We start from the raw sequence: 13,584 nt of genomic DNA, 5'->3' as shown, positions 1-13,584 counted from the left end.
TTCTAATTTCACGTTTCCCTCGGTTCATTTTCAAAACACAATTCAAAACGACGTAACAACACATGCTGGGATTAGCCACAGCCTCCAGTCTTATCCTGCAAACTTCACAGAACATCATAAAGTCTGCTTCCCAGAAGGTGGCAAGTGTTGTAGTTGTATACTGAGGTGACGTAGTTATTTTGCTGGTGAGCAATTATTTCAAATCTACAGAAGTTTTATTCGCCTTAGTGTGGACAACTGCCCACCATATCTGGGGTGGATCGTCGTCAACTCTGATCAGCAAAAGAGGAATCCGCAAGCCTAACGTCTCATCACTTCTCCAGTCATCACTTCTCTCCAACCATCTCTCTCTGCCTGCGCCGCCATGTTGCCGCTGTCTCCAAATCCTGCAGACGTTCTTTTGGCCACTGCGTGAACCCTGCCAGCAAGGCTTGGTTCTAAGGTACGCGCCTGGTAGCTGCTTCTCTTTCCACAGCTTCTGTATGGTGATCGGCCACACGAGGATTGACCGTTGTGATATCTCCTTCACTCCTCAAGCAGCGAAGTTGTGGAATTCTCTTCTTTCGTCTCTCCCTCTTCCAGAAACCTTCCAACCTTTAAGAATTAGTTCTATAAACAACAGTGGAGCCCTTGGTCACGTTCCACGTCCTTTTTCTTTTACTCTTTCTCTTTCCATTCACCCGAGATGGCCTTGACTAGGGGTCTGTTTTCCCCGTGCCATGTCGGAAAAGTATTAGTGGAAGGTGAGGACCTAAACGCGTGTTGTCAATCTGTTGTTGTCTGACACTGTAGTGCCCAGATATGCTGCTTACCTATTGTTGGCAGGCTGTGTAACGAGCAGCAAAGGTGTGTGTGGTGTTGTCAACCTGTAGTTCCCAGGCAGTATGGCGACACAGGAACACTCCATCAACCACCTACGTCCAAAACCACAGTAGACTAAACACCAATCAATCTATCTATCCAGTCATAACTTACTATCTACGCAACACCTAAAACCTCCATCTCAATGCACAAGGCTATTACCCCCGCTTCACAGCAGGATATTCCCACGCAGACTCCACACAAAAACTACAACATCCACACCCATAAAAATTATACCCTCCTTACAACGGTGAGATGTTTATGAGCTCCCAAGGCTTACAGAGTTATGGCAAATAAATTGGACGAGCGTATGCCATAATTCCTGGAGCGCTGAGGGAATGCGTTTGTGTAAGGTGGAAGAAAGAGGATTGGTAGGTGGGTTACGTGCGTGTGTGGAGCAGGGCGCCCGCCCTTTCCATCTGCTAGTAGACCAATAGTATCCTTGAATTTTGTTTACTTTTAATTAAAACTCTTACGATTTCAATGGTTCTGACTGTTTTCCTTCCCTCTCCTTATTACCAGTATGTTTGGTCCTGGTTGCTGCCCCCCCTGGACGAAGACGCCATGTAAGCCTTTGTTATAAAGTTAATAAGAATAACGATATGTGTTATCATCCAAACTGGCTCCTTCCTTACACAGGCCATTGTTACCTTCCTAAGGGACGCTGACACACACACACTCTCTCTCTCTCTCTGACCTGCGGACACTCACCCAACACATGTGGTCACACCTGACCCAACTGACAGTCGACTTCCTGGAATGGTCATGACCCGTGCGCAACGTGTACCTGACAAGCAACTGCTTCACCCTACCATGTAAGATCTTATCCAGCCTAGCAGTGACACCACCATTTAAGTGCACGCCATCTTTGTCAAGGAGGCTCCTACCTCATCTGAAACCATCGTACAGATCCACGTAGTCAACTAACCCTCGGTGCATTCGAAGCTCTATACACCGTCGTAAACATCTGGTGTTCTAGTTACACTCCTTACATCCTACCTAGGAAGACGCCCCCACTAACACGATCTTCATCCGGTTTTCTTTTAATCTAACGAGTTTCTTATATTTACCAAGGATCTCTTCTGATCTGCCCTGAGTCATGTTGTTGATCGTAGCCAGAACATTAACTACGTAGCTCAGTGTCTTCAGCGGTGTCCCTATGTCCTGCTCCTTGTGTGTCAAGTGTCCCAGGCCAGCACCCGGGTAACACAATCCCAGTTTCTGTTCCCACAACAAAGCTTTTGTGTCTACGAGCAAGTGTCGAACTCACGAATCCCCGACAAGGATGAGGCTGGGGGAACGTTCATCCATTCTGTCGCCCAACACAATAAACCTATTGTTTGTTTCCGTTCCTCAGCCATCTCTCTCTCTCTCTCTCTCTCTCTCTCTCTCTCTCTCTCTCTCTCTCTCTCTCTCTCTCTCTCTCCTCAGTCCTCACCACGTGAAATCATCAGTTCCATCCACCGTCACACCCACTGTGATGACTTCTAGTAAGTAGACTATTTTCTCCGTAACGTCCTCACTCTTCTCTCTAAAGTCTAGTGCTCCGGGAATTACCTGAACAAAGGCGCCCTCACACACACACACACACACACACACACACACACACACACACAAACACATTAATTCTTTTAGCTAGACTTTCGATAACTAACTCGTTTTCACTGATCTCTTCTAACGACCTGCGATATCATAGATCACACAGAGAGGAGAAAGGTCGTATGTCGTACCTCTCTCTCTCTCTCTCTCTCTCTCTCTCTCTCTCATTACTTAGGTCTTCAGGAGGGACGTGCCACGGGATACGTATGTAGGGCAGAGGATCTTGACCGCACAGGATGTAGAGCACTGAACGTGCAGTAGACATCCCTCCTCAGGGAGAGTCAGGTGAGTTGGTTCACGGGCTGTGTGTGTGTGTGTGTGTGTGTGTGTGTGTGTGTGTGTGTGTGTGTGTGTGTGTGTGTGTTAGGATAGGGTATTTTTGGTTGCTGGACTTCGTGAGTATGGAAGAAATTGGCTACTGGGTGACGTGCGTGAGGAAGGGCATGGTTGCTGGTTTACGTGTGTGTGTGTGTGTGTGTGTGTGTGTGTGTGTGTGTGTGTGTGTGTGTGTGTGTGTGTGTGTGTGGGTTAGTGGCTGGGTTACGTATCCAGGGAGAAAGGGCAGGGGGTAGTCAGGCTATGTCAATGGCGGTGAGAGGCTGGTGGTAGGTCGTTAGTGCAGGGGGGTGGGGGGGGGGGGGTTTACAGGGGTCCAGATCCAGGTTAGGGAGGGGGAGGGGGGAGAGGTACTTGGCGGGATACTTATATCTTCATGCTACAGTAATTATGAAGCAGGTTCTTACAGCCTGTGGATAATTGGATTCGTATTACCAACCCTGGGTCATACTTTTTAAGGGGGGGGGAATTATTAATGATACATAAAAAAAGAATTTACTAATCAATTAATCTGACGAAAAAATAGTAACATGAATTCTAAGAGCATGAAGCCATAGAGTGTTCATATATATCTTTTTTTTCTTCTTTTTTTAAGGTTACGGAAATATACAAACTGTTTCAGCCTCACATTTATTTTTTTCAAAGATGGAGTCCATATATATATTTCCTTTACGATTCAACAATACGTCCTTTCCTGTAAAGTGGGCGGAGGGAAACGAAGGTCCTGTTTTATCGATGGAGGAAGATTGAGTTAATTAAACTACGGTTGCCAGCATCATGCATTATCAGCCTGAGCCAGGAGAACGCTGGCTGCTGGCTGAGCCACATTTTTGCCCTATAAGTTATTTTCCAATGATGGTTACCTACACCGAAAATATATCTTCTTTTTTATATACGCAGCTGCGATTACCGATATTTTTTCCCTCCCTTCGTATAACATTAGTTCTCAATAAAGAGTCTCTGATGAGAATGAACAGTGGGGTTTCTTTCATATGGTCTCCACACAGGGAAAAGTGGGGTTTCTTTCATATGGTCTCCACACAGGGAAAAGTGGGGTTTCTTTTATATGGTCTCCACACAGGGAAAAGTGGGGTTTCTTTTATATGGTCTCCACACAGGGAAAAGTGGGGTTTCTTTTATATGGTCTCCACACAGGGAAAAGTGGGGTTTCTTTTATATGGTCTCCACACAGGGAAAAGTGGGGTTTCTTTTATATGGTCTCCACACAGGGAAAAGAAAAACTTCCCTTTTTTTTTTTTTTAGAAATGTATTTGACAATTGCATTTTGTTTTCTGTCCATGATAAACGACACGGTGTCCAGCCACCACAACAAAACTAGCCATGTTCCATTTTGAGCCATTGGTGTACTTGTTCTCTCTCTCTCTCTCTCTCTCTCTGGTTATCAAGACAAAGAGAGCGTGGCTCCCTCACCAGCTGCCCCAAGAGTGGGGCCTACTTCACCTCGTCTGACAGCACTACACTCCTCTTTTCAGAGAGTCCCTTGGCACAGGATATGTTCCAGAGGACTGGGAGTCTCCCAGTGTAACACAGACATTGAAAAACAAAAACGTAATAATTTTTATCTAGGGAAATTATCTCCCAATTATCGTGACGTCATGAGTCAGCAAAGTTATGAAAACTATCACTCCACACAAGGCTGTAAATCATTTACGGGATCATCACTTATATAACAATTTCCCGACTGATTCCCAACGCAAAAGTTCATGTCTGACCCATCTGCTGTATTTCTTATATCCAATAATCAATACGTGTTATGAAAATACAGTGGATGATGGCAGTTATTTAGATTTTCAGAAGCCATTCGCGCGCACCAGACATCAGAGATCAGGAGTAAAAGATCAGTCATATGATACAGATGGCGCTGAACTCCAGTGGTTGGAAAATTAATCGACAGGCCTTACACAGACTCGTAAACAACAGTCAAGCCTCAAAATGGCCAGAGGTAACAAGTGGTGTGCCTCAGGGATCAATTTTGGAACTCTCTCTCTCTCTCTCTCTCTCTCTCTCTCTCTCTCAAACACGTTAATCAAACACGTTAATAACAACAATGACGTTTGGCTATGCCGTAAGGTATCAGAATCCGAAGAGAAAGCTAAGCTGTAAAAACACAGCTACACAAAACCGAAACTGGAAGCTTAAAGCTGACGCAGCTACAGTGGCAGACTGGACCCATCGCCGGCAAATGAATTCTAACATCGGTATGTGTATAGTTTTTGTGACAAGATAAACGAGATACAAAAAAATTGATAAAAATTTGGCTAAGGCAGATGATGGGAACGATGCAAAAGACTGGTGTAATCATTCCTCGGTGACCTAATGTAAACAGTGCCAGTATAGAAGTAGCGAAAACAGCAAACAAACTCTTAGTCTACACAGACTGGCCGTTCGTAGTCGAATCTACGAAACTAATTCGATTTACGGGTGCGTCGTCCCCACTTTGGATATTGCACTCAGCACCCGACGCCTGCTTCAGGAGAGCCATAGACAGAAAGAAGAGAGCGGCCAGCCACTAAGATGATTTCAGGATTACGATACAAATCCTCTGGGGGCCCGTCTTGATGACCGTAACTCAGTTGAGATAAGAGAAGGATAAGAGGTGATTTGAGACAGGTATTCAGAACCATCGAAGGTGTCCGCAATGTTGATCTAAGTAGCTCCCTTGGGCTAGATCAGTCTGATTTCACATGTAGTAATGGATACAAACTCATGTGTTAAGGTCATACGTCGCAGTAACGGATACAGACTCGTGGACATATACTTCCCAAAAATGCAAACTACTTTTTACCATCATCTTAAACGTATTTGAAGATTACCATTAAGAACAGATGGAAGTCAAACAACAGATACGCTCATACACTTGACACTTACTTCGCTTCAGGTCCACCACCAACATTATATCCAGCTTCGATGTTAAAGAGTTTATTTCTCCTCAAGTCGTCTGTTTACTTGTCAGTTCTTCCCACACTAAGCTCAGTGTTTCTGATGGCCTCTGTAATCACAAGCAGCCTCGAAAGCGCCCAGTGGTCCGTTCCTGTTCGTATTCCTTGACGAAACCTGTTGGGCACGACGGTACGGCCCAGGGCGTGGTCGTAATAGCGTCACGTTCGTGGGTCTGTTCAGCCGTGCTCAAAAGGCCTTTCCCTCGTGCTTCGGGGTCGTTCTGTCATCCTCTGGGGGTTAAATACCTGACCTCATAGAGCACTTGTCTTCTGGCCACAGGTGAACCATCCCCTCTTCTCATGTCTCTTTCGGAAAAGATCGAAACGGAAGTCATCACAGGTCTTCGCCGGCATCATGACGACTTCAAGTCACAATCTGCCGCCAGGCGAAGTGGGCTACGCCAGGCGTATTTCGAGTCACAATCTGCCGCCAGGCGAAGTGGGCCAGGCCAGGCGTACCACCATCCAACCCACCGGCTTCCCTGAGACTCCCTGGGTCAGTGTGGTGTTACCAGATGCGGCAGGGGGGCGCTCCATACACGGGTGCCTCACTTACCGTCTTGGGGTTCATAACTAGAGTGAACAAGGAATTAAAAAACCTCATCATCATCGTCATACCTTCAGGGGGAAGGTACTGGGTTATTACACACAAATGGCCGTAAAACCTTGCAATTCTTATCAGGGCCCCTACCACTCACGGTGATTTACAGTCAATTAGATTGCTTATATCCTCCCAGCCGTTATCCGTCAGGTTCCTGAGGATCGTAAATATTTTATATTTCTTTTACAGCAAGCTTGGCAACAACCTCTCGCCCTTAATGTCCAGAGTAGGAAGATCACATTTACTAAAAATTCTCTCTCTCTCTCTCTCTCTCTCTCTCTCTCCTACACTTGAAGCCTCCTCCCGTCCCCCTAGCTTCAAACATCAGCTGGTCGGCTCCTTGAGGGGCCAAACCATTGCAAAAAACAGGCACAGCGTCGTCCTCCTCCCTCCCGTGTAATAAACCCTGGCACAGCGTCGTCCTCCTCCCTCCCGTGTAATAAACCCTGGCACAGCGTCGTCCTCCTCCCTCCCATGTAATAAACCTTGGTACAGCGTCGTCCTCCTCCCTCCCGTGTAATAAACCTTGGTACAGCGTCGTCCTCCTCCCTCCCGTGTAATAAACCTTGGTACAGCGTCGTCCTCCTCCCTCCCGTGTAATAAACCCTGGCACAGCGTCGTCCTCCTCCCTCCCGTGTAATAAACCTTGGTACAGCGTCGTCCTCCTCCCTCCCGTGTAATAAACCTTGGTACAGCGTCGTCCTCCTCCCTCCCGTGTAATAAACCTTGGTACAGCGTCGTCCTCCTCCCTCCCGTGTAATAAACCCTGGCACAGCGTCGTCCCGGAGAGGGTAATAAGACGTGGCCGGCCATGATGGAAGCCATCCTCCCGCACATACGGCAGTCTTCAGCTCACTGCAGCGGGATCTATTACTTCCAAATTACCCTGAGATAATGGGAGGATATATCAGAGATAATTGTTACAGTGGGAGGGCAGTTATCACGTTCGGGTGGCAATAATTCCCCCCATAGGCTCGCGCTCGGTTTTATAGTCCAACCGCCGCTCTGACCCGAAATGTCGTGGTGAAGATCTTACACACGCAGCACCGAGCACACGCTAGAAGGAGCTGGTAGCAGGACGCATCTTACACACGTAGCACCGAGCACACGCTAGAAGGAGCAGGTAGCAGGACGCATCTTACACACACGTAGCACCGAGCACACGCTAGAAGGAGCAGGTAGCAAGACGCATTTCACACACGTAGCACCGAGCACACGCTAGAAGGAGCTGGTAGCAGGACGCATCTTACACACGCAGCACCGAGCACACACTAGAAGGAGCTGGTAGCAAGACGCATTTCACACACGTAGCACCGAGCACACGCTAGAAGGAGCTGGTAGCAGGACGCATCTTACACACACGTAGCACCGAGCACACGCTAGAAGGAGCTGGTAGCAGGACGCATCTTACACACGCAGCACCGAGCACACACTAGAAGGAGCTGGTAGCAGGACGCATCTTACACACGTAGCACCGAGCACACGCTAGAAGGAGCAGGTAGCAAGACGCATCTTACACACGTAGCACCGAGCACACGCTAGAAGGAGCAGGTAGCAGGACGCACCCAAGGCTAAAAGCACAAGGAAGGAAGACAAAAACCAGAAGCTGAAATACATGAAGCCAATCGTGGTCAGCTGGGTGATGCATGAGACACGAAGGAATGGTCGCAAGGGTTTTCGAGAAATTACCAGTACCACAGGACACACACACACACACACACACGGTAGACCCGTCAGTGCTGGGGTGACAAATGCGGCCATATTTAGATAGATAGATGCATATATAGATAGATAGATAGATAGATAGATAGATAGAGAGAGAGAGAGAGAGAGAGAGAGAGAGAGAGAGAGAGAGAGAGAGAGAGAGAGAGAGAGAGATAACGAGAAGGTTTCCTGATCAGTTGGTATGGTAGTACCGTAATCCATTCCCCCTCCCCGTGCTGGTCCAGTTTTACTGCCTCCAAGCAAGTCATTAGTGGCCGCCTCGTTACCTCCTCTCAATTCCGTTCCTTCAAGAGATTCCAGGACATATATGGTGTACTGCGGCTGGCCTCTCTCTCTCTCTCTCTCTCTCTCTCTCTCTCTCTCTCTCTCTCTCTCTCTCTCTGTGTGTGTGTGTGTGTGTGTGTGTGTGTATGCGAGTCCCCCGGGGGAATATTCCCGAAGGCCTCGCAAGATACCACAGGCGGTGTGTATGAGGGGCTGGCTGTAGGGAAGGTTAATATGCCCCCCCCCCCCCCCCCCACACACACACACACACACACACACACGATGGCTATAAAGGATTTCTTCACCGCGGCATCACACACTAAACTACTTACACGCTCTGTCTGTAAAAAAAAAAAAAAAAAATTTTATCGTCGCGCCGCTATTGGAGGCGATCCGGCAGGGTTTAAATCGTGTACTAAGACCACCTGGCTGATGTATTGAAATGACACACACACACACACACACACACACACACACACAGATAACAACCAGAAAGACAGAGAAAAGAGAACCGAGACACACATAGGCAGAGTCACCGCAGGGCACCTGGAAATTGCTGCACTACGGAACAAGGTCTCTTGAGACAGGTGTGTGTGTGTGTGTGTGTGTGTGTGTGTGTGTGTTCCAGGGGTACATACATCGTACCCTGGATCGGGGGGTCCAAAAGAGGGGGGGGGGGGAAATCTCCTGGGATCTCACAAAGTCAAGATGACAGAGGCTCCATACCTCTCTCTCTCTCTCTCTCTCTCTCTCTCTCTCTCTCTCTCTCTCTCTCTCTCTCTCTCTCTCTCACACACACACACACCTTCCAACCCCTTTTTGGCCATACAGCTCATGGGATAAGTCCGTAGTGGATAAAAACACGATGACTAATGGAGAAGGGAGCTAGAAACATGGACGCATCCAGGAAAAATATTACAAAGTTAACTAACTTCATCTGAGGACCTTCATAATGTAGGGTGGTCCATGAGCCTCATGACAGAGCTGGACCATGAGGCTCATGACAGACCTGGACTATGAGGCCTATGACGATGCTGGACCATGAGGCTTATGACAGAGCTGGACCATGAGGTTCATGACAAAGCTGGACCATGAGGCCCATGACGAAGCTGGACCATGAGGTTCACGACGAAGCTGGACCATGAGGCCCATGACGAAGCTGGACCGTGAGGCTTATGATAGAGCTGGACCATGAGGTTCATGACGAAGTGGACCATGAGGTTCATGACGATGCTGGACCATGAGGCCCATGACGATGCAGGACCATGAGGCTTATGACAGAGCTGGACCATGAGGTTCATGACAGGGCTGGATCATAAGGTTCATGACGATGCTGGACCATGAGGCCCATGACGATGCAGGACCATGAGGCTTATGACAGAGCTGGACCATGAGGTTCATGACAGGGCTGGATCATAAGGTTCATGACGCAGATGGCCAGAGAGCATGTGTACTCAGGGAATGTGTCGATAACTTTAACAGCCGCACTGCGCATCTCAAGGGGCCATAACATTCTCAGCAGCGTCCCGTATAGTCTGTGTCAAATGCATATGTAGGTCCACATGGGTAGGAAGCGGTGTCAGCTTAAACCAAAGATACGTCATTGAGGCTGGTCACCAACCACAGGAGAACGACATTCCCTTGATAACCTGCTACACAGGTGCCAAGACGGATCAACAAAGTTGCGCTGGAAACAAAAATCCATTAGTGTGTGTGTGTGTGTGTGTGTGTGTGTGTGTGTGTGTGTGTGTGTGTGTGTGTGTGTGTGTTTAACAGTCAAGAATGTTGCATCCCTACCACTGTATTTGAGTCATTCTCATCTCAAGGCAGGATTCCGTCAGGGGAGTCGATGCCAATATGTCAAACAGTAGCCAGGTCTATAATATATAATCCCCCAGTCGTTCTCCGGCAACACCCTGCTAATAACATATATTCCAGCGGCCTTTTCATCTCTAAACAGAGCCACGCATTCCTTCACACCTTTGAGAATAAAGGAGCAAATTCATTGACTCATGAGTCAGCAGCCCGCACCAGCAGGGGGTACCATCGCCCTTCTGAGCCGGTGTCTCAACCAGATGCCAAGGGCCAGACCACCTCATTCTCATGCTGGAACAACCATCAGTTGCTAAGGTCACTGAGCCAGAGCCGAGTTACAACAAGAAGGGAAGATCAGCGGCACCTTACGAAAACACCTCTCCCTTGCGATGTCCCACGTATGGAGTACTACCTCGCCCTCAAGTGAGCCTATGCCTTGCCTAGCCATTGTCCTGTGGAGTCCAGCAACGCCAGCCAACCTGGCCCAACACTTCAGCATCAGCCTGACTGGTGCACATCTTATAACAGGATCAAACTAGAAACTTTCTGGTTCCTGCAATCCAAACTGGGAGAGAGGAGGCGAGGTGCTTCTGAAGCCTCGAACAACAAGTACACCTTCCATAGGCGTATCTCTCACTTCGAAGTAGACACTTAACAGCAGTGCTGACCACACACACACACACACACACACACACACACACACACACACACACTCAACACACACACACAGTCGAGCATGACCAAAATATTTCCCATTTTTCTTTAGGTTTTATTGACCTCAGTATATTATGAACACACACACACACACACACACACACACACACAGCATTATAACGAGGGGCAGAAGCCTGTCCCATCACCTCCTGCCGACCGTACATTACTGCCCCACACACACACACACCAACCACAGGTGTAGATACTTTCACTGGTGCTGCCACAGCCGGGGTGTCTGACAGATGGCCTCAGTGTGGTTACCCCCCATCTGCTGCACCACTACACCCACCCCATCTGCTGCACCACTACACCCACCACATCTGCTGCACCACTACACCCACCCCATCTGCTGCACCACTACACCCACCCCATCTGCTGCACCACTACACCCACCACATCTGCTGCACCACTACACCCACCCCATCTGCTGCACCACTACACCCATCCCATCTGCTGCACCACTACACCCACCACATCTGCTGCACCACTACACCCATCCCATCTGCTGCACCACTACACCCACCCCATCTGCTGCACCACTACACCCACCACATCTGCTGCACCACTACACCCACCCCATCTGCTGCACCACTACACCCACCACATCTGCTGCACCACTACACCCACCACATCTGCTGCACCACTACACCCACCCCATCTGCTGCACCACTACACCCACCACATCTGCTGCACCACTACACCCACCACATCTGCTGCACCACTACACCCACCACATCTGCTGCACCACTACACCCACCACATCTGCTGCACCACTAGACTCACCCCACCTGCTGCACCACTAGACCCACTCCACCTGCTGCACCACCTGGCCCACGCCACCTGCTGCACCATCCTCGGACCTGCGTGTGGCCATCCTCTCCCCCAAGCGGATCACGTGGCACTTCAGCCACACCCTCAGCTACAGACTCACGTGAGAGACACTTCCCTATCCTGACCACGTCAACACTTCACATCTAAACTTACCCCCCCCCCTCCCTCCCTCTCTCTCTCTCTCTCTCTCTCTCTCTCTCTCTATATATATATATATATATATATATATATATATATATATATATATATATATATATATATATATATATATATATATAACTTTACCTTGTATGCAGAATGCACTTTCCCTGTCAGTATGCGTTGGCACAGATGACATGGTGGCCACATATCTGGAGGGCTCATCGCGTCAACCAATTAGGAATGCCACAGACCCAGCGACAGTGCCAGACACACCTGGAGAACGAACGCGTCACGGTGACGAGGGGTGAGCAAGAGGTGCTTGTTTGTCCTAAGACGATGCAAACAGACCTATTGACTTCACTATCACGTGAAGGCGGCTAAAAAGGGGTACGAGTTTGCCATCAAGAAATGACAGTGTGTGTGTGTGTGTGTGTGTGTGTGTGTGTGTGTGTGTGTGTGTGTGTGTACAGACGGAACCAAAGAAGTGAGGAAACATGAAAAAAGAGGACAGGATTAAATGAGGTAAACTCAGTAGGAAGGATGAGACTGTACTCCTTTCCGTCCACTGACAACTGTACAACCTCGCCGGAGGAGGCTTTTGGCTTACGATGCCACCACACGCAGGCGGAGTCCGGCAACGCCAAGACTGGACTCGTATCTGAACACGTTTGCGGATGATGCCGAGGTCATTAGAAAACGGAAGAACGAGGAGGTGTTCGCTTCATCAGCCGTGGCCAAGCGCCAGAGCCGGTCCGATGATACACAGGCAAAGAGGCTCAACTCCACCGAACGCATATCAATGATGACGAAGGAATGTAAGGAGACCTTGATACGACCATAATCCAGCCGGAAACAACACACATAAACCTGTGCGTGTGTGTGTGTGTGTGTGAAAGGGAATTGGGAAGGTCGACACTGTCTGTAGCCAACCCAGTCGCCAGAGCGTCTAATCATAGGGTTTGTTCATCCAAAATGTTTACTGGTTAATGGTAGATTTGGTATTTGTATTCATAACAAGTATCACACCTAAACTGCGTATGCCTTTTTTAAGTCTGGTCACCCCGTTTACGGACACAAAAAGACCTACTAAATATAGATAGTACAGAGGAGGATGAATAAAATGATGCCTGAAATGTGAAGTGATCAGTAAAGACATGAGTTACCAGGGGTCGTACTGAACACCAGCTATAGCCCAAACATTCCAACACGTCATCATCGGCGGATCAACAAGGAAAACGGTTAAGACATATCAAAAACGAATATAATTCAAAGAAAAATTTAGTAAAACACTAGAAAACTCTCTGATAACAACACACCATACACTATGTTTAACGGTGTAGAATGTTCTTACGTGTAGTGATTGGTGTTCTGAAATGTAGCAGCACAGCAACTGTCATTGACATCAGACCTGAGAAGATATTTTAAGGCACATAGTGAAGGTTATACACCTCCTGCTGAACGGGGAGCAGCACACACAGACTGCTATGTTCCTGCTCGACTGACCAAAGTGCTCGTCCGTTCGTGTTTTCATGTCTGGGAGGGTGCTCATCCAAACGCTGCTTGGCAACTGGGGTGAACGAAACGACAGTGGAGAACGTGTCCACACACATGAATACACACACACACACACACACACACACACACACACGTGACCTTATCTCTACACCTCTCTTCTCAAACAATAAATTACGCAACTCCTTAATGCTTTCCGCATTTGACTTTTTTTTATCTTCCCTT

General features: G+C 48.2%; 1 protein-coding gene across 1 annotated transcript in view; it reads right to left on the bottom strand.

The window, feature by feature from the left end:
* Positions 1 to 13,259, bottom strand: part of LOC139758480 (uncharacterized) — a 229,155-nt gene extending 215,896 nt beyond the window's left edge. Inside the window, exon 1 of the mRNA XM_071679953.1 lies at positions 13,199 to 13,259. Coding sequence (XP_071536054.1) covers positions 13,199 to 13,250 — 52 coding nt within the window. The 5' untranslated portion in view covers positions 13,251 to 13,259. The remainder of the gene's footprint in view (positions 1 to 13,198) is intronic.
* Between the last annotated feature and the right edge of the window lie 325 nt (positions 13,260 to 13,584).

Source organism: Panulirus ornatus, chromosome 30, assembly GCF_036320965.1.
Source record: "Panulirus ornatus isolate Po-2019 chromosome 30, ASM3632096v1, whole genome shotgun sequence".
Lineage (NCBI taxonomy): Eukaryota > Metazoa > Arthropoda > Malacostraca > Decapoda > Palinuridae > Panulirus > Panulirus ornatus.
The sequence above is the reverse complement of the archived record's forward strand: the minus strand, read 5'-3'. Positions and strand labels throughout refer to the sequence as shown.